This window comes from Arvicanthis niloticus, chromosome 19 (genome assembly GCF_011762505.2).
Source record: "Arvicanthis niloticus isolate mArvNil1 chromosome 19, mArvNil1.pat.X, whole genome shotgun sequence".
NCBI classification, from domain to species: Eukaryota; Metazoa; Chordata; class Mammalia; order Rodentia; family Muridae; genus Arvicanthis; species Arvicanthis niloticus.
Window position 1 is genome coordinate 28428903 of NC_047676.1, and position 21312 is coordinate 28450214.

General features: G+C 40.4%; 2 protein-coding genes and 1 non-coding gene across 7 annotated transcripts in view; all 3 read right to left on the reverse strand.

Annotated features, from left to right (window-relative positions):
* Window positions 1–12277, reverse strand: part of Nadk2 (NAD kinase 2, mitochondrial) — a 38383-nt gene extending 26106 nt beyond the window's left edge. The window contains exons 1-2 of one of the 3 annotated variants that reach the window (XM_034523403.2): window positions 11871–12277; window positions 247–335 (exon numbers count right to left, since the gene is read on the reverse strand). In XM_034523403.2, coding sequence (XP_034379294.1) covers window positions 247–335; window positions 11871–12134 — 353 coding nt within the window. In that variant the 5' untranslated portion in view covers window positions 12135–12277. Of the gene's footprint in view, window positions 1–246; window positions 336–9891; window positions 9914–11870 lie in introns of those variants that run through there. The other 2 variants (XM_034523401.2, XM_076916110.1) reach the window with 2 other exon arrangements.
* A 3948-nt stretch (window positions 12278–16225) lies between these two features.
* Ranbp3l (RAN binding protein 3 like) overlaps window positions 16226–21312 on the reverse strand; it is a 48920-nt gene continuing 43833 nt past the window's right edge. For all 3 annotated transcript variants that reach the window (XM_076916112.1, XM_076916114.1, XM_076916113.1), the window contains 2 exons: window positions 20294–20483; window positions 16226–18512 (listed from right to left, as the gene is read on the reverse strand). In XM_076916112.1, coding sequence (XP_076772227.1) covers window positions 18469–18512; window positions 20294–20483 — 234 coding nt within the window. In that variant the 3' untranslated portion in view covers window positions 16226–18468. The remainder of the gene's footprint in view (window positions 18513–20293; window positions 20484–21312) is intronic.
* LOC117724070 (U6 spliceosomal RNA) lies at window positions 18149–18255 on the reverse strand. Its single transcript, XR_004608759.1, has one exon. It is a non-coding gene; the product is annotated as a U6 spliceosomal RNA (small nuclear RNA).

A 21312-nucleotide genomic window follows, 5' to 3' on the forward strand; every position in this document is an offset into this window, starting at 1 on the left:
GTAGCCCGCTGAGGAGTGAGCGAACTGAGGAAACTGTGCTTCCCTGGGAGACAAATATTTGAATTTTAAGAGTAAGACAAAAATTTCCTTAGAAAAATGATAAAGTTTGGTCTTTTGATCACGATATAATTTTCTGGAAATGTGCCAAGTTTTATTAACAGTCTAAGACTTAGCTGCGAGCACAAATAAGACTTTCAGGATTCCCGAATGTAAACTCCCCTGTGAGACCCCACCACAGGGACTTACCGTAAACTATCAATTATATGTTCTACATTTTTGGTGTGAATATGATGTCGCTCAAGTAGTCCACTGTAGCTCGAGCCTTTCAATGCAAGCTACCAAAAGAAAAGAAATGCTATTTTTACATCAAAATATTACATATAATACAATGTCATTTAAAAGCCCTACATAAAATAAAAAAATTCAAGACCCATGTTAGTAACTGTGTATGAAACTGCAAGTTCAAATTCAACTAAAGGCCAGACTTCAGAAAAATCATAACTTTAGTACCAAATGCACAACAGGTTTTCTGAATTATGTAGTCGACAGTTTCCAAAGGCACACTCTATATGGCTTCTTGAATGCCTCTACCAGGGTACACTGGCTATGGGCAGGCCAAAAGCAAGCTATCACTGTCATAGGCAGTGAGCTGACCTTTGGCCCACTTGGATGTGCTGTCTTGTGTTCACATTTATGGACCCAGCTTGTATTTTGCCCTGTGTCATCTAGCAAAGAGCTGGGTACGTCTCTGAGGAAGGATACTGTTCAGATATACAGAAATATTCTTCAAGCATTGTTCTTCCTACTTGATTCCAGTAAACTTCTTACCATTGGTACTCTAAAGACAAGTAATCTAAAAAGTAAAATGTAAAATATGTGTCCAATATGAAATCTAAATAGTATCACTATTTAATTACAGAGTAAAACTAAGTTCTAAAAAGTAAGTTCGTATGTATTTTACTTTGGGGAAGGGCTGAATCACAGTCTTACTGTGTAGCAGAGGATAGCCTCAAACTTCCACATTTCCTCAGCCTCCCAAGTATTACTGATGCCAGGTGTGCCACCATGTCTGTCTTGTGCTTTACTTTGTTAAAAAAAAAAAAAAAAAAAAAAAAAAAAAAAAAAAAAAAAAAAAAAAAACTTACTTATTTTTGACAACTGTATTTTGCTTTTGCAAGATTATAAACATAACACTAATCTAGAAGGCATTTTAAGAAAAATAAAATCAGGTGTCTTATTTCTTAGGCATGATTAATCGCTAATACTTTGATACCTTCCTTCCCAGTATTTTCTTTACAAATATAGGACTAAAAATTGTTTAAAATATGTTTTTCTTCTTCTACACTTAAGAGAACTGTATGAACCCAAAAGAGTGAAAAAAAACCATTTGGCTGTCATGAAAATGAATAGATGAATACTAACCTATATTAGAAAGCAACACAAGCTGAACTGCTGTCCATTAGAATAATTACATTCAGCCCATATCGGCAGTGACTACACGCTGCAGTCGCGGCGGTAACTAGAAACCCTTCGCTCACCTCACTCAAGTGAACACAAATCATTGGTTTCTGATTAAGGATGAGCACCTTGAGGTTTCTGTCTCTCATTACTCCAATATAAAACTTCACATCAACCACCTCTCAAGGAGGATGAACCAAGAGGCCTTCCTTCTCTCCCCTCTCCTCCATGACACCCTGTTCCAGAACTACAAAAGACATCTGTAAACGGAAGCTCAGGATTCCTAATCACTAGCCCAAGCACTACAGGGTCTGGACTCAGCGTAAATTGGCCCACACACCTCTTTTAATGTGTTCAATACCAAGCCTTCATGTTCTTCTCTAAGGACTCCTCACCTATAACTCAAGCCAAGACTGGAGTCACAGCTGAGACCCGCTCCTTCCTTATCCCCATATCCAATTACCAAATCCTAGGCAGCATCAATGCACACCTGTACGCTCATCTCTACCACACCGTAGACAACTTCACAGGCCTCTACTCGGCCTCCTATGTCAGCTCCTGGCCCTCCAGACTACTCCCCAAACAGACCCCCTCGCTGACACACTGGTGGTCACTATGAAGACCCAGTAAGTCCCTGCGCTCTTTCCTTTACACTTGTTAGAACACTTTCCCTCCTGGCTCTTCTCAGCCTTGCAGCATGACAGCCTGACAAAGCTGAGGCCCTGAGTGTGTCTATGGCCCACAGATACAAAGCCAATTACTCTTTCCCAAAGTCTATTTGTTCCCTCCACATGGAATTTGCTACATCTAAAATTACCATGCATGTATTTTCTAAAAACCTGTTCATGTCCCTGTACTAGAATATTAATTAATACAACAACAGTAATCTTCTGTTGTTCTGTGTACCCTTGGGATCTGATTACTGGATAAGCATTTGCTGAGTGAATTCATTCATTCATTCATTCATTCATGTATGTTTTGGCCTTTTTAGGAGAGGAGGGGATGCTAGCAATCCATGTCTTAGAAAAACAATCACAGTGCATAAGCGGATTCCAAGGACACTTGAGTGATAGATTGCCTGCAAAGCTGGCAATCTCTACCTGGTCAGGACTGAGGAGAGAGGCCAAGAAGTGGAGGGAATATATTATTTTGTTATAGTAACATCACATACAATTTCACTTTAGGAGTGAACATTTTTCAAAGCCAGAAATTAAGATTTTAAAAATGTAATGTGTGCAAATATTTGAGTACTCAACTACTGTTTATTTCAATATTAGTTAAGCTCAATTATATTTATTAAATGGAGACTACAAATAGCCCAGAATGATGACAAGTATTTTAAAGGGACAGTAAGTCTTTCAGAATACTGTCACTGAATTTATCATTTCTCACTTGCTAGAAATAAAACCAGAATTTCTGGCCTCCAGACTTCAATTATCTGTCCAAATACTGGCTCTTTTGTTCCAACTTTTGGTTTCGATTGTATGAACATACACTCTGGAGCAAAAGACATAAACAGGCTAAGAAACTTCGGTTCTTACTTCCTGGTTCTCAGCAGGCTGCAGGAAATTAAGATAAAGATTAGCCATGGAGCAGCACTGTCTTTATCTCAAATTTCTCCTTGTGAAAACACTCTCTACCTGAGGGTCAACATTCTCCCAGAGAATGCAATTGCCTGTAGTCTTTTCTCTAACATACTAGCTGGTGGAGTAGGTGGTGTAGCAGGTGGAGTAGCTGGTGTAACAGGTGGAGTAGCTGGTGGAGTAGCTGGGTTCACTAACAAGGACTAGCCACACTAATCAGATGCATGGCGAAACATTTCAGGAAACACGTTAGAAACAGCAACTACAATATCCTGAACCATCATGTAAGCAACACTCACACTAGTGTAAAACACAAACTGGTAGAACAGACAGCTATATCCCTGAAAATAATGTGGTCTCAAACACCTAAAAACTCATCTTAATCAGAAAAAAAAAAAAAATTAAGTATGAATTCTTGTAAAAGTGGTTGACAATTTAAAAGTTCGAGAAATTTAGAATTCATTCTCAATTTTGTAATGTCTCATATTACATATTCAAAAACATACTCATTTCTAGTTTTTTTAAAAAAAAATGACTGCCTTATTTCCATTAAAGAAATAAATGAATGACTATTCAAGTTGGAAAAAGTAAAAGAATTTAAAAGCATTTATGATGAGACAGAATATCTCATCATAAGCACCAGTTTCTCCTACACAAATCACCCAAGCCCAACACCCCTTCTCTCACTGCCTTGGTGTTAACGCACACAGCAATATCAGAGAATGAAAACTGAGGGCACATCTGCCACATTTTACAGAGGTTTTAAATGTGCAATTTTCTAAATGGTCTTCAGCATTTTTACTTCTTAACTTGACTTAAACTCATCACAATTACAAATTTTTAAAACTTGCTTTACCGGTCAGTCACGTGCTATTACTTTGGACTCTTTAATTTCCATGAAAGGTCAGTAAAGAGTCTCCTTCCCACGCATGAAATACACAGCTGTGTAAGATAATGGACGTTTGCTATGTAAACTCACTAGGTGTGGTACAAGCATCCTTTCACACACTCAACAGGTGGCTTGCTATTACTCAAAACTGCCTGGGCAGTGTGTGGGGCCTTTTCAGCAGCTACAAAATGAACTGCTCGCCCCTCGCCGGCAACACAGCCTCCTGCAGACCTGTCTGGCTAAAACTCACTGATCCTGGATCATTTCTCCTCTACTTCACCTCACAGATGCTCACTTCCCTTCCCCAGTACTGGTTTTTCTCTTCTGTGTGCCATCCCCGTGTGAGTATGGGCAAGGCTCCATCTCTGGCCTCTTAGCAGCGCTCACTTCTTTACTGAGTTATCTCCAACCCAGGGACCTGGCTTCCAGAGTATGAACTAGTAACTGAAGTCTGTCCTGGCAGCTCACACTCTTTTCATTCAGTCTCTAATTCTCAAATGTCTCACCCTAAAATATCTAAACTACACGGCCCCACTCTTACATGTGCTGAGAGTTACGTGCTGTTAATCGGGCATCGTTTCTTTAGAACTGAATAGACCCAGCTGTCACCCTCAAGTCTTCTCTCACATTCAACCTCCACAGCCAGTCAGCCAGCTTATCTATTGCTCCACATAAGCTTTCTCCAAACTGAGTCCTTCATGGCCGGCTGGCCGCCTTCAACTCTGGACCACATCACTCTTACAGAGTTGAAAGTATAAGCTTGCCTGTGGGTTTTCTAAACTAATTCCTTTAAAGTCTGATCAACTCTCATCCCCAACCTAATCAAGACCAGAAATGTCATCTTTGCTCTATTCCCCAAATACTCAAAATCAAAACCTTATCCAGCCCACTCATCCTACTCCTATGAAGGTAGACCGGCCAATGATGGGACTTACTGCCAAAAGAAACCCTGGAAACCATCAGCAGAGAACGCTAACTCTCAGGATTATAGTTAATGTCCGTCTATCTTGTCCAGCCTACCTGTCTGACATCAATACATGCACGGCTGAGCACTGACCATGCCCCTGCGATACATTATAGTCAGATAGAACATTTTGATTAAACAGAAAATAAAATATGCTCTACTGAATTAGGTTAAACCTTTTTCTGCAGCATTTTATTCCCGTTAGTACTGAGTCTCAATGTGAAGTCTTCACTGAATCACAAAGTTTTTGTTAGCTGTAAGGTGAACTTCATTCCTTAGTCTCATCTCTTCACACGTACAAATCCTTCCATCCTTCAATATTTAGTAACATCTCAAAAATAAAGGGTTATCATTTCATTCTATAATACTGGCAGGTGTTACAAAGGCTTATCATTTCTCTCTACAATACTGGCAGGTGTTAAACCTTGCTAAGGGTTGGTGATAACTTTCAGATTAGGGGACACAGTCAATGCATATGAGAAACTTACTTTTATTTAGAATTGTCCTTAACAGTAATGAAAACTGATGCTAGCAGAATGGCTAGGCAAGTAAAGACATTGACCATTGTGCTGGAGAGATGGCTCAGTGGTTAAGAACACTGACTGCTCTTCCAGAGGTCCTGAGTTCAATTCCCAGAAACCACATGGTGGCTCACAACAATCTGTAATGGAATCTGATGCCCTCTTCTGGTGTGTCTGAAGACAGTGACAGTATACTCATATACATGAACAAATTAAAAAAAAAAAAAAAAAAAAAAAAAAAAAAAAAAAAAAAAAGAGGCACCGATCACTCAAGCTTGATCCCCCCCGAGCTCCATTCCTGGAACACTGGACAAGGTGGAGGGGGGGGACCAAGTCTACCAAGCTGCCCTCTGACCTCCACCTATATGCTGCGACATGTGCACCCACACACAATATGCATGCAGGCACATATACAGCAATAATTACATTTTTAAAAGTAAAATATAACTGCAAACAACCTACAATTATCCCAAAAGAGACATTCTACGTAGCAATTACTACATAGTGAATTTATTTGCATCAATAAAGGTAACTTAAAAAAAAAAACAGTAAGAAATACAAATTGTAAATACTAGGCTACGAGGCACATATTCTAAAGCCTACATCATTAGTGTAACTTTTTAAAGACGTATAAAACCCATCTATTGTAGAGAGTCATGTCAATATAAAACCATCTACATGATAATAGTACATACCTAACACCTTCAAACTTGTAGAGATCACCCTCAGAAAGGTGGGAGAAGAGACCAGCTACATGGATAGGAACTATACTTCAGTCACATGCAAGCAGGAGCACAGACAGATCCTGTGAGAATGTACTTGCTACACTAGCATGAGGACCTGATCCAATCCCAAGCACCTGAATATAAAACGCTGAGCATGCTGGCCCTCACTTAGGATCCCAGAGCCGGGGAGCAGAAACTGGAGAATCCCTAGGGTTTACTACCATCCAGTATAGCCTAAGAAGCAAGCTCCAAACCAGTGAGAGACCTCCTCTGAGAAGGAGCTAGGAAATATTTCCGAGGTTAATCCCCAACGTCAACTTCTGGCCTGACTCCGCATGTGTGCGGGACACACATCCATTTTAAAAGCTCTGAAGCGAATACGAAAAAGCTGTGTCTGCTAAGTCTCGGTAATTAAATACATAGGGATCCTGCTACTGTGAAACTTTTCTACAGGCCTGAAATAGCTCATAACTGCAGTTCTAAACATATCACTAAAACTTTTATGTAGAAGTTGTAAAATAAACCAAAGGTCTTTCCCTCCTTCATCTCTACCCTTCCTTTTCTCTTCCTTTTCTGAATGCCCATGGACCCCTTTATCTACAGAGTTAGAATACTATGTAATAGTCCTTCCAAACTCTGGAAACTTTTTTTTTTTTTTTTTTTGGTCTCTGATTCAGTACATGGCCTGATGAATAGCTATTTATCAAACATTACATCAAGCTGGTGGGATGACTCAGAGGGGGAAGACACCGAACTCAGCCTGATGACTTGAAGTTGATACCCTAGACCCATAAGATGGAAGGAGAGAACCACCTCTTCTAAGTGTCCTCCTCTGGGCTAAACCACTAACTAAATAATGTATGTACTAAATTAAAAAAACTGAAAAAACACATTAAGTCAATTTAATATAAATCTTTCTGGATGCTGATAGTCCTATATAATTACACCTAACAAGTTTTTATTTAAACAATGGCTACACCTTTATTTACTGGATATTCGCCACCAACGCAGGTGCTGGTGGAGGACAACCTAAGAAGTCAGTTCTTTTCTCCCACTGTGTGCCATGGATATCCCACTCCTGACCTCACTCTCGCTTTCCCCCCTGGGCCATCTGGGAAGCCCTGGCAGGTGTTTATAATGTGGACTTTTTTAAGTTATAGACTCTATTACAAACATACTTCATGAAGGAGGCACCACTTCAGAACTACAGCTGCCTCAAAGCTACTACCTAAAAAGGGAAACAAAACAAACAAAAACCAACAAAAACCAAACACCCACTCCCTGTGGCTGGGGACATAGCCCAGTGACAAAGCACTCCATAGCACGCACAAGGGTCTAGGTTTGATGCCAGCAGTGTAAAATGAACTCCAACAAGTTTTTAGTTCATCTTGGTGATCTTAGGAAAGCAACCTGCTTTGGAATGACCAAATCAATGCCCCTTCAAGTATAAAACTTTCAGCTGGGTAATCCATCCTTCCTTGAACGCAAATCTGTTGCAAAAATAGGTCGAATTTCCTACATGATGCATATCTAAAGGTTCATCATAAACAAACACTTTTCTGGTCACAATAAAAACATGCATCAAAAAACAAAAGACTTGGGTCTACACAGAACTGAGTTCCCACACTTCAGATCACAGAGAGAGTGACCAGGGTTTGGAAAGCCAAGCCTCTGACAGTTGTACAGTTGGCCACACACCTGCAGTTAACACTGCCCAGGCAACATTGCTAACAGGGAAGACTAAAAAAATCAGGGCATTTCAGCTATGGTGACATTCAATCTTCTGCTTCTTGAAAGCTCAGAGACAATCTTATTTCAGTCTAAAAGAAAACCCACTGGGCAGGCAAGCTGCAAATCCTGGCAGCTGCTCAGAGGAGAAAGATGGCGAAGAAAAGAGGAAACTATACTGTTTGCTTGCCAGTCTTTTCTTCTGCATGCAAATATCTGTGGAATGAAGTATTCTACTCGTAGCCTCTATTTTCTGCATTATATTACACAGAACTTAAAATCTCTTCTGACAAACCGACAACAAAAGCATCATTTGTTTAATGTGTTTCTCAAACACTTTAGCCTGAAACTCCTTTAAGAGCCCATGTTGGTGATCACTGCCTTACCCGCGAACACGGAATACTGACAGATGGCAATAAGGCCCGACGTGAAAAAAGCTGGCGCCAGCCTTAGGAAGAAGAGGACCAACATCAGAATCATTTTCCCAGGATCTCAACGGGGGTGGGGGTGCAGGTGGCTTGAAGGGTAGGGAGAATGATGAGCAAGAGAGAACGCCTGCCCCTACGTAAGAAATAACCAGACTGGCATTTGTCATCATGTCTTCATAATATTTAACATGACCTTGGTAGGCTGAGGCAAATATCAAGGACTTCTGAAAGGGGTATGTCTGAACATTCTTCCCTCAAAGGATGAACAGGAATTGGAAGACAGAAAACATTAAATGTCGACCTCTGGGATTCATCCATAGTAATTTTAGGCACATGGTTCAGAGAAACAAACTGCAAGAATTCTCTACACTGAATCAGAGAGGGAAGGTTCAGTAATCTGCACTTTTCTTTGGGGCTGAAGGGGGAGCCTCTGGGTACTGACAAGTGGAGGAGCCAAGCGGCCAGATGTTCACCCTTAGATAGATCACTCTGGTGCCTGAGGCTGGGAGATCTGATAGCACCAAGGTTCAGTTACAGGCCCAGGCAGGACACCAGGTCACGTTCTTTCATTTGGTAACTACTTACTCAGCTGACTGCATATGTGCGGGAAAGAGTTACCTGCCCACTACCACAACCTAAACCACACCAGTGTGTGTGTGTGTGAAAAGGAAACACAATCCAGGCATTACATCTCTACCTAAGAACCAGCTACCAAGGCAATAAACAGAAATAACTTAATCCAAAAGATGTGTCATTAAGTGAACTTACTTTATCCTATTGTATCGAAAAAAAAAAGAAAGCCATTAAAGATGACTCCTCTGAGATTACAACGGAATGAGAGGAAGCAAAGTGAAAACTGCCTATTTCTTCTCTGATTTGTACAATTAAGTATTTTAAATAAAACTTTTTCTTTGGCTAACAAAGTGTGTTTTGGGCAAGATTATCCTAGTCGAGACAGTTTTGTTGTGTCTAATGTGTCAAGGAGTCTGGTGGGTAGCTGTGCCTCTGCCTCCAGCTTCCACCTCTTATGACACACATAGGCTGTAGGATAGTTTATGCTTTTGCAAGATCAGAGGACTTGGAAGCAAAACCCTTAACTAAAAGTCTTCCATTCCCAAGATAAGTCATTAACCAATCAACGGGAAGAAAGGCAAAACTCTGAAATAATGCAATACTACCAGAGAAATTAATTGGAAAGTCAAATTTTTGCCCCAAGCTAAAGGATATAATTCTGTTCTTGTACATGGATTAAAAAGATACTTCCTGTGACTCTTTACCTTTGCAAAGTCAGAAAACCAGAGGCTTCCTGAGAGTAAACTACTCTAGGCATCATCTGTTAATCTCTTACTTGCATTTTAACAAGTATCTCCAAAAAGAGAACTATATCTGCACGCACGCACGCCGTACACACACACAAGTTAGCAAAAGAGAATGCTTTCATACAAAGTCATGTTACCATGACATTGTGCAAACAGTAGCCAGAGTAGCAGAGGCATGAAGCAAGCACTTGGGCATTTTCTTTTATTACCCCATGGATCTATGTAAGTTTGACCCCAACAATATAGTAAACAACAGAAAATTCTTTCCGTTCCTACCTTCATGCCAGTAGAACTTCATACAGTCTGCTATCCCTGAGCTGTTCTTATCCAGGGTACATATAAAGCAATCTCACTGCAAATACTGTCCTTGACATCAATGCAAAACCAATTCCTACCAGTAAGTTAGGGAAACAATAAAATTGCAGCCTCTTGGTGACCACAAGACTGCTGTGGAGCCAACAGCTATACTTCAAAGCTGGCCTATTCTAACTGCATCACCCTGTGACAAGCAAACATTAGGAGGCTTTTCTACTCAAAGAAGGAGTTCCAGTTTTTAAAGACACCGATTACCCCTACATTTTAAGAAGTTTTCTTATTGGCCATCTCATTCAGAGATACAAGAGTTAAATCTCAATTCGGCTGTCATCTGGTTTCCAGAATCTTTGAAATAATTTCAAAATGCCAGCTCCAGAATGGACCTTGGAATCTATTAAGCCCAATCTATCAGGAGCTAGGTGAACGAACTTTTGAAAGCTAGCATTACAGCACAGATGTTTCTGTTTCACTCACGAGGGCCAGAGAAGTTAAAAAAACGCAAAGGATATTAGTCACACCAAACCGAACCAGGGAGAGCCTTGCGCTCCTGGCCTTCAATCCCACCCTCTGTGTGGTAGACTTGAGAGTTCCCGTTCACTTCTGGTGGTTTTCTTTTTCTTTTTCTTTTCTTTTTTTCTTTTTCTTTTCTTTTCTTTTTTTTTTTTTTTTTTTTTTTTTTTTTTTTTTTTTTGAGTGTACTATTTTAAATCCAGAGACGCTTACATAAAATTGTGTGAGACTAAGCATACATGATATTTCACAATTTCTGAAAGGTGAATCTTGCAAAGTTGGGCATATAACCAAAAGGACACGCCTCTTTTTCCAAAATAGAAACAAAGTACTCTCATCTAGCCCACAATTCCCCCACCTCACTGCGTTCATTTCACTTAACTAAACAAACTACCCAGTCAAACGGCTGATACTCTGTTAATTACTACAAATGTTTTCTAGAAATACTTTCCAACGCTAAATTTACACTGATTTCTACCAAGTGACGCCCCTCGTCAACTTTCGCAGTAGCTAAGCAAAGATTCACAATTTATTTCTCTTGTCTCTAAAATAAAAACGTGAAGGTAAGAGGCATCATTTTAGAACAGACAGGCTACCTATTCTTGTACATAACTGAATAATGGTTATATACAATTGATTCTAAAGCCTTCAGGTGTCTGGAGTCAACAATTACAGCCATAATGGTGGTTTTCAAGATAAATTGCTAACAGCCCATTTCCCGAAAGTCACCGGGTAGCACAAAATCAATTTTTTTTTTTTTTCAAAAATGGGGACTCTGGGTTCAATCCCTCCCACTCACATACACGCCTGGGTTTGCATACTTGGCAAATACCCTAAACACCCAAACGCGGTGTATGGCGGAGGCCCTGTGACTTCAGAGTCAGGGGCTCATCCCTTCCCCCATTATACTGCTTACTTGTTCCTTATCTGTTCTTCCAACACAAAAATCACACCTCGGGTCAGCTTTCCTGCCTCGCTGTCCCAGGTGCTTTTCAAGCGCCCAGAGACCCTGTCCTGGCGACCACATTCCAGCAGGGCTTTCCCTGGCCAGGCCTCCGTCCCCGGGCATGAAGGGGGTGTGACCGAGGCACTTCGGCCCTCTCTCCGCGGCCAGTGGCGGTGCCGGAGAATTTTCTTTCTCTGGGTGGCTTGGGGAGAGGTCCCCAGGACTAACAGGGCGAACAACCCTCACCTTCTCAACGACAGGAGTCCGTGGGGCGAGAACACACGTGGCTTCCCAAGTCCGGGTCCCAGGAGCCCTTCTAAGGCAGGCTCAGGGCGTCCCAGTCCCGTGCTCCAGGGGCCCCCACAGGCAATCGAAAGGAGGCCGTCGGGCTTTGAGGGTGTCCTGTGGCCCGCGGGGCTCAGTCGCACCCCCACTCCCACCCTACCCCCACCCCCAGTACCGGCCGTCCCCAGCCAGGACCCACCAGCTGCTTCAGGTCCTCCTCCGAGAGCTCCGCGTAGCGGTACCGCTGCTGCTCAAACTCGTAGCGGGTGGTTTTCGCCACCACCACCACCCGCGAGGGGCGGAAGCCGCCGTCGGCGGGGCTACCACCGCCCGCCAGCTCGCGCGGCTGCCCGTGCCCCAAGTGCCGCCGTCCGTCCGCGCCCGAGCCCGAGCCCCGCAGAGCCGCGCGGCCACCCGCCACGCGCCGGCAGCTGCCCAGCAGGAAGCCCCGGTAGCAAGTCATGGTCCGCGGGGCTGCGGCTGCAGGATCGCGCTCCCTGCGCCGGGCGCGCAGAGGTTAAGTGCGGGGACGTGCGTGGAACGCGCCACTAAGGGGGGGTGGGGACGTGCCCAGACGCAGGCGCAGGCGGGGAGCCCCCGGGAGGACCGGGGAGGCGGGGATCGGGGCTGGCCCACGGGTGGTGGGTTTTAGTTGTTTGTTTATCCGTTTTCTTATGCGCCTGCGCAGTGGCCTCTCGGCCCGGCCCCACCTCCCTCTTCACCCTTTCACGGAGGCCGCTCTGAACCCGCCCCCAGTCTAGAGCTGTTAGCTAATCAGAGGTCGGGAAGGTTTGGGAGCCAGAGGGGCTGCGGGGATTGGCTGTGGCCGAGAAAGGGCAGGAATGCTATTTGGCGTTTGAGCTGCCCGAAGAAATCCAGCTGGAACCGGTCTGGGGCGGTGTTCAGGGGTGCAGGCGGAGTTTTGAGTGCCTGGCGGGAAAGCAAGTTTCTTGCGCATCTTCACCTCGGTGCTTTCAGGGGTTTTTTTTTTTGCTGGCTTTCTGGGTTGTTGCCATGCTCGTCTTGGGTAAATTTTAACCCGTGTCTGCTGGATAGCTGGAGTAAGACCTGGGAGCGGTGACCTCGCTCCAAGCGGCGTCGTTTTGCCGGGCAAATAATGGCAAATAAAGATGCCGAGCCCTTTATTAGAGATGAATTAGAGCTACCGAGAAGGATCATAGAGCATTAGCTGGCGCTCAGAGGCCTGAGCTTCTTGTCCCTGTGACCGCCAAAGACCACCAACCTAGAGAAGCAGTGCTGTCAGGGAGAAAACGTGGAGGATAAAGAGGGAAGGAGTCTTGTCTAGTGTTGTGTGTCTTTCTAGCCTGGGAGAGAAGGTTGGAAAGGTGTGGAGGGACAGACTGAGGTTAAGAATGTTTTTGGACTTTGCACTTTTAACCTGTCGGCGAGTTCAGGGCAGTGTTTGATGATTATTGATCTGGCTTTGGAATGCTGGGTAGTCTTGGAAGCTAGAGCAAGGGAAGTTGTAAGAGTCTGTTGGAACAGTTACACAACCATAGAGATCTAGGCTGATTAGGAATAAAAGGGAAGCTACTCGGGAGGAAAAGTCATAAGACCATGTACATTCTAATCGGTGGCTCCTGCCCCGAGGTCCTTGCTGTGGCGCCGTCTTTCCTTTGCAGACCTGGCATTCCCAATAAGTGTCCTCTGGATTCCAGGCATGGCATTTCCTGTTTGTGAGACTCAGATGCCTCTGTAACATCGGACCTGTTTTCTCTTTACGTCACAGAAAACTACACTTTTGACTCCCACTTCTAGTTGGAAACATCTCAATGGGATATCCTTGTCAAACCTTTTGGATCTTCTGACTCTTCCAAAACATTGCTTCATTACACCATCCTCTCAGATATATCTTGAATTCGTGCCCCCCCCCCTGCTGTATTTTCCACTTCAGTTCTTAAAGATACCCATGTCTACGACATTTAAAACTTTAAAGATTGAAAGAGCCTTCTACGTCTCAGTTTTTTACCTGTTCCCTAACTTCCATGTGCATATTCAGAGTTCTCAACCTCTGGGTCATATATCAAATGTCTTGCATATCAGATACTTAGATGTTTCATAACAGTAGCAAACTTACAATTATAAAGTAACAGCAAAATAACTTTATGGTTGGGGGTGGGGGGAGGTCACCACAACTTGAGGAACTATATTAAAGGGTCGTAGCATTGGGAAGGTTGAGAACCACTGATAGAGGTTCCGGACAGAATAATCAGTTCATCGGTCATCGATACATTCTTGCCAATTCATTCTTGCAGCCAACCTTTTTTGCGGATCGGGAACAGGGCAGGCTGGGGGCGTTTAGTTGGCTTGCTTTTCTAATCCATGGTTAAGGGAACCACCAACCTTTTTATCTTCTCCCTGTGCTTACTTCACCACTATTTCCAAAGTTACCAGATAACGGGATGGAAGTTCAGAAGATACCATTTAGCTCTTAAATCACTCGTTTGTGAAGCACTGGAGTAGCTCCACTCTTTCTGGAGTATTTGGCTAAGCTTTCAGTCCCCCTCTTCCTAAGCCCATCTCTTGGATGTAGCCCCTGCCCTTGTCTCTTCTCCCCTTCTCCCTCATCGTTTTCCACCCCTACTCCATGCCACTTGATGAATCCGTCTCTGTTGTGTAATGAAGAGTTTGGGCCTTGAAAGACTGACTCAAACCCCAACTTTGGTGTGTATTTACTTTGTGAACCTTGAACTGGTTGCTTAACCTTTCTGAGCCTATTTTCCCTTTTATAAAACAGTAGCTACCTTGTAAAGTTGTACATAAATGGATAAATACCTGACCCTATGTCCACTGTAAATTAGACCCCTTAGACTATTAGACCCCTTGGCCTTAACTGACTTTAGGCATTACCAACATCTTTAGCCCATACCGTTCTTCTGAACTTCAACTACTTATTTTTAGCTTACTATAGGATGGTGTCACTTCAGTTCAGATGTACAACATGTCAGTGGGTGCTAAATTATATTTGAATAGAACACCCTATCAGGTGCTGGAAATTGAATGTTAAAGAGTCTGTTCTTTAGGAGCCAGAGACGATACAATAGTAGAATTTTACAGAGCGCTTTATAAGAATTAAGAGGAGCACATTTGGAAGAATATCCAGGCATAACACATAGTAAACTAGTAGTGCCATCAAGAATGAGAGTTTCTGCAGAAGAAATAGTATAAACAAATGCGTAGAGACCCAGTGGCGCGGCAACTTTGAATTCCTTGTGAATAGTGAGCAGCAGGCAACACTGGGAGGTAATGGGGAAAGCTTATGGCAAGTATTATAGCCACACTGAGGAGCTTGGCTTTTATGCTGTATATACCAAAAAGCAGAAAAGATGACAAGATGACATAGATAGCTTTGCAAAAACATTAAAATTTTTCTCAAAAGACATGCAGTTAATAAACCCCTGAAGAGATGTTCAGTCATATTTAAAAATCAGAAAGATACAAACTAAGGTCATAGTGAAATAGATTTTATCCAATAGATAGATAGATAGATAGATGGATGATAGATAGATAGATAGAAATTAAGAAGTCCTAGTAATATTCTAGTGAGAACACTATCAAATCATCAGGACCTTATTAGGCTAAACCATTCTTCAATCATTTCGATAATTCCACCATTGCTAAGGTTTACCAATACTGTCTTAGAAGTTCTACTATTTTCTTATATTCCAGCTTGATAACTGTAAATCTGATATTTTTTTAAAAATCAATCAATATAGTAGAGTATACGCTGGAGGTATGATCTGACTAGTGCAAAACCAGAAATCTCCTGGCACTCACTAGACAGGGTATCAGTTTCACCTACTCTCACACAAAAAGGAAATTTTAAAGTAACCAAATTTCAAACTCTAATTCCAGTAGAATAATATGGCAAAACCAATATGGTTTTATAATAAATGATCTATGCAACTACATGATAGCTACATCTGAAGCTAATACTAAAAAAATACTGTCTGTCACTGATACCTGCAGTTTGGAGATTTCCAGAGCTCTTAAGTGTACTCTTCCCAATCTCTTCAACACTCATGCACATGTAACTCTGTGAAAGATGCATATCCCTCTTCATAATATTCACATATTCTAGAACTTGAAGAGTTATTTTTCCCTGTGATTGAAGGACATCTTTGGCAATAATAAATGTGTGTGGTGGTTTGAGAAATGTCCCCATAATAAGTTCAAGGATGTGAACGCTTAGTCTCAGGTTGGTGATACTGGGATAGGTTATAGAACCTTTAGGAAGTATGTCACTGGGGTTGGGCTTTGAAGGTTTATAGCCTGGTCCCACTTCCAGTTTGCTCTGCCTTCCATGAGGTTGAGATGTGAGCTCTTAGCTTCCAGCACTGCCTGGCGGTTGCAAGGCTTCTCCACCATTGTGTATTCTTTCTCTGGAACTGTAAACCCAAATCATTCTTCCTTCTTTAAGTACCCTTAGTTCTGGTACTTTATCACAGCAACAAAAAGGATGTAAGATAATATTTTGTAACAGGAAACATTTTAATGATTCATAATTATGCTAAACAATTAGAGTAAATACTATTGAAATACAATATTTAGATTATCTTTATTTAAGATGTATTTTTCCATATAAAATTAGATACATATGTAATAAATTTGGAAGTTAGTTATTCAGATTTTAATAAAAAATACTTATGTAGAAATCCAGAAGGTAAGATTCACACTCACCTGTTTGAAAAACTTATGAAAACGAGTATTATTGTATAATTGATTGCTTCACATTGAAAGGAGAAAAAGAATGTAGAAAACCCAAAAAGTAGGGGCAGTGGGAGGCTAGATGAAGATACAAAGTAAAGAAAAACTAGGAAATGTTTCTTCTAATCAAGATGGAGGACTCTTGTACCATGTCATGTTTCTGTTCTTTGTCACTGTTTCATGACCCTGAAGTTGGTTCTGTCTCTCTGCCTTGCTGACATTCTAACCTACATGGGGACTTCCTGGCATTTCTGCATAGGTTACAAGTAAGTCTCTTTCTCATTTGCCCCCTGTACCAAAGACCAAAGAAGATCAGTCATTTCAACTTATATTAAAATATTTGGAACACACAAAAGAATAGTCATTTGCTTCATTTCCATTCCAGTATGGGAACAAGAAAAAACATGCCAAGAGATAAAGAAGGTCTCTGTTCTCTGCTTTGCTTTAAAAATCATCGTATAAGCGTAATGTTCCCTCAAAGCTAAGATCCTATAGGTGAACCAATACTTTCACATCTTCTTCAGATGTCTCCCTGATTATATTTCTAGTAAGAATTATCCGCTGATTTGTATTCTGTGATGGAACAGGGGGAGAAAGAAATAATCTTAATTATCTGTGTTTACGCCGTCCCCTGATGGTAAGTCTTTCTCTTTATAAATTTTCTTTCTCTTCTGAACATATTAATTAAACCCTACTCTAGAAGACCTTACTCAGCAGTTGTATGCTGATTTAAGCTGAGATTTTGTTAATAAATGCATATGCAGATACTTCTCTTGTCTGGAGGCAACAAAGCATTGCCAACTTTTAAAATATATATTTATACGTACGCTTCCAAAGAATATTTTCTTCAGTGTAGCAGTTTGTAAAGTTACACCCTTATTATAAGCATATCAGGGTTCGGAACACATTCAAAACCATTTAGGATCTTGAATCTTTATCCTGTAATGAGATTGTTTAGGGTTACTAATAAAATATGGCCCTAAATTCTGACATGGATTTTTATGTGTGTTTCATAAAGTATCTCTGAAATATCAAAAAGGCATAAAACATCTGCTAAAAATTAATGATATTACTATATTATAATAATGGAATTTGAGATACTCATTTGGCCATATATGATATGTTTGTTATAAAATTGCTTCTACATAGCCTTATACCTACTAAACTATGAAGGTAATCACATAAATAAAGCACATTGATATTTGGCTTCTGTATATTTTTTGACACATAGGTAATATATTACATTTTGTTCAATTATTCATCAACTCTTGTGAGCTGACTTTGAGTCAAATACATAAGATGTAACAGATGAAAGTCCACAAATGGACACTCTTGTAAAAGAATTCTTACTTGAATATATGCATTGGGAAATTCAAAGTGTAAGTGAAAATACACCTTTCTCAGAAGGTATACATGATTTAATGAAGTGCCTTCCAGTTATCATATTTTTAAGAGATGCCTGTAAATTTAGTGAAATATTCTATATTCTATATATTCTATAATCTATATTTTATAGCCAGACAATGTATGACTTACAATAAATACTTTAGATATTTGTCAAAGCCAACAATTTGTACTTTTAATTAATATATCCATCAATGTGATGAATACTTGAAATTAGTTATCAAATCCTATTCTAAAGTAATCCACAAAAAGATAAATTCTGAAGTTCATTTTTTTTATGTTTGTTTATAAAACTTTTTCTGTTTTTTCTTTTTGTTTTGTTTGTTTTTTATTGATATTTTATTTAAAAATATGGAACGCTTCACGAATTTGCGTGTCATCCTTGCACAGGGGCCATGCTAATCATCTCTGTATCGTTCCAATTTTAGTATATGTGCTGCTGAAGCAAGCACCTGAAGTTCATTTCTTAAATTCTATCCACAATAATGAAAATATAAAACATAAAACTGTTAATTACAATAAATTGTGTTTGTTTCTTTAATTTAAAAAAAAAAAAAAAACTAAAACTCTTTAGGTATGAGTAGAGTCTTCCCAGTTAGGATGGTCTGGCATTCCAGTAGAGTGGCCACTCTTTCTGTAGATGTCATGTTTATAGCAGAGAGGACTTATGAACAGACAATTGACTGTCTGTGGCTCCACCTTGAAGGATCTGTGATAAATTTAAAATATTTTATTACATAGTATTCTATTTAAACTTAATATCAAATGCAAATAAAACACAAAAAGTGGTAAAGAAATGAAAGATAAATATATGTATAATTAACATTAGAAAATATTGCTAATAATTTTTACTCCCACCCTATAGCAAGTGTAGTTGATTTTAATATGTGTGTACTCTTCTTTCAAGCTTTTGGATTTGTCATCAGCATCGTCGTGTGTGTGTGTGTGTGTGTGTGTGTGATGGGGGAGCACATGTGGGTGAGGCATATGTAAAGAGTCCAGAGGATAACTTAGTGACGTTGGCTCTCTCCTTTCCCTTCACATGTGTTCTGGGGCTCAAACTCCAGTTGTCAAGCTTGCTTGACACATGCTTTGCATGCTGAGCCATCTCAGCAACAATGCTGCTAATAATTTTAAAGATGACATTTTCTGACAAGTAAAATGTTATTTAATTCATGGGCAACAAAGTCCAAACATACATTTTATAGCTTCCATAACATTTTAGCATCACTTGGGACACATCCTGAAGAAGATGTTGGACAAAGAAGGAAACAACAGCAGAGGAGAGGGTCCCATGATTGCATGATTGACAGTTGCCTTGGATTGTTTCCATCGATTTAGCCCTAAGATGGTTGCATATCAACCCCTTCTGAAAGTAAAAGTTTCATAACTGTGCCTCATTGATTAAATTTTGCCATTTCATCTCTATTCCAAGTTGACATTTTTAATAGACTTCATTTTATTGTGGAAAATATAAACATAGTAATATAAAAGATAATTTACTTATTCCTTTTATAGAATTTGGAGGATCATAAACCTTCTGCTCAACAGAATTGTTTAAATTGGAAAATCATACTCCTGTAATTCTCTGGCTTACGGAATCAAGCATCATGTGATCCTGATCTGCACATATGGTAGAATTTCCCTTTTAGTGATACTTTTAACATTAAGCAAAGTCTTTCACCCTGTTTTATATGTTCTTTGATAATTTTTAAATAAGGTATAATTAAATCAGCTTTAAGATTTTAAAATGATCGAAAGTTGGAAATGTTCATAGCATTATCATTGTATGTTGTTAAGTCCCCATAAATGGAATTCTGGGTAAATGAAATTGTCACTAAAAATGACTGTATGACTCTTATATTAGCTACATCCATAGAACAGGGCAGCATTTACAAGGTCTTTGGCACCGCTCCCCACCAATAATGATATATAATACTTTTAAACCCACACATCAGGACAAGCAGTAAACTATAAATACCTGTTCATTCCTAATTCAGTTTCAGCCTTAGTTCATTTGTAAATCATTTTTTTTTGTCCTAGTCAAAGGAGGGCCTTGCAGATAATACTAATATAATTTAGGGATTTCTCTAAGCAATCAAATTCAAAAATAACTGAATAAATATGGTTTTCAGGACTTTAGATTTACCTGGGTCCCCATTGCATACACTGCTAATTTTCTGCCAGCTATAGCCAATGATAGACTGGACCATGGGAAAATGAACTTGAGTACTGGTTACTTTCAAGGCAACAATGTACTACTCTAAATTGTGAAATAGTCTTTTATGGAATTTATAGGTAAATGACTTATGGGTATCAGAGGGATGCTAACTTGAAGATCATTCATAAAAGACAAAGATTTTTCCAACCCAAACAGCCAGGCTCCAACCACCACACTCGTTAAAGCAACTGAAGAAGCTATTCAATACGCTGGACTATGCTTGCAGCGTTGCCTTTAGGCTCTGACCCAACGAAACAAGAATTATTTACCTGATCCATTTTTAGTGACTTGTATGATGTCATCATCATCCTCCTCACAGCTCTCGTCATTGAACTGCGGGAGAACTGTATCCGACTGGCTTTCAGCTGGACCACCATCACCCTGCTTACCGAGGCTTCGAAGGGCGACAAGACGGTGGTGTATTGCTGCATACAGGTAGCCTATGTCTTTGGCACTAGCCTTCAAGAGAAAAGTTAAGTTGTTAAAACTCTAAGTAACGAACAAGTACAGCCACGCAAACATCTTTTTGATCTCTCGCTGCTTATAAAGGAAGGAATTTCTGTTGTGTAAATCTAAAAGGTAAATAAATACCAACAGCCCAAGGTGCTAAAAAAAAAAAAGTGTAGCTGATTCATTTTACACCAAATCGTATCTCAACGTGAGTAAAGTTATGAGATCTCAATCCGTACCTTTTAAATCGAGAAAAATATAGCTTTGTCATTTAAGAATCCTGTTTGAATTTAAATCTTCAAGCTAGTTCTTCCCCTGCTGTCTTATGCTGTAGACCACTGTAAGCTTAAGGACTCTTTGCATCGCTTTACCGACCCGCCCTCCAACCCACATAGCTTTGCGGAGAAGCGAAGCTCCAGAGGAACCGTGACATTTTCAGACATCAGACGTCTCAAAACCTCCCCAAGCTCATTTTTGGTTGCCACTAATATAAAATGAGGGCAGCAGTCATTTAATATCTGCACAGCGTTAGCAGGTGTGTGTTTAGGCCATTCACATTAGCAAAAACAAACAAAAACAAAAAAAAGTACATATTTATTCATCCCTCTTCCCTTTACAATGAAAAAATTGTGACTGAGGGGGGAAAAAAAGAACATCTCTAAGTACAGTGTTGAAGCCCTCCTGTTGTAGTCTTTTAGCTGTTTGATCTCAGCAGTTTATAAAGTATATCATTGTTACCTCCATTTCCCATGTGAGTTAGCCAGTTTGATGAATGCTAAATGACGTGTCTGGAGGTCATACAGTTAGCACAATGTGGCACATAGGTATGGATATGTAT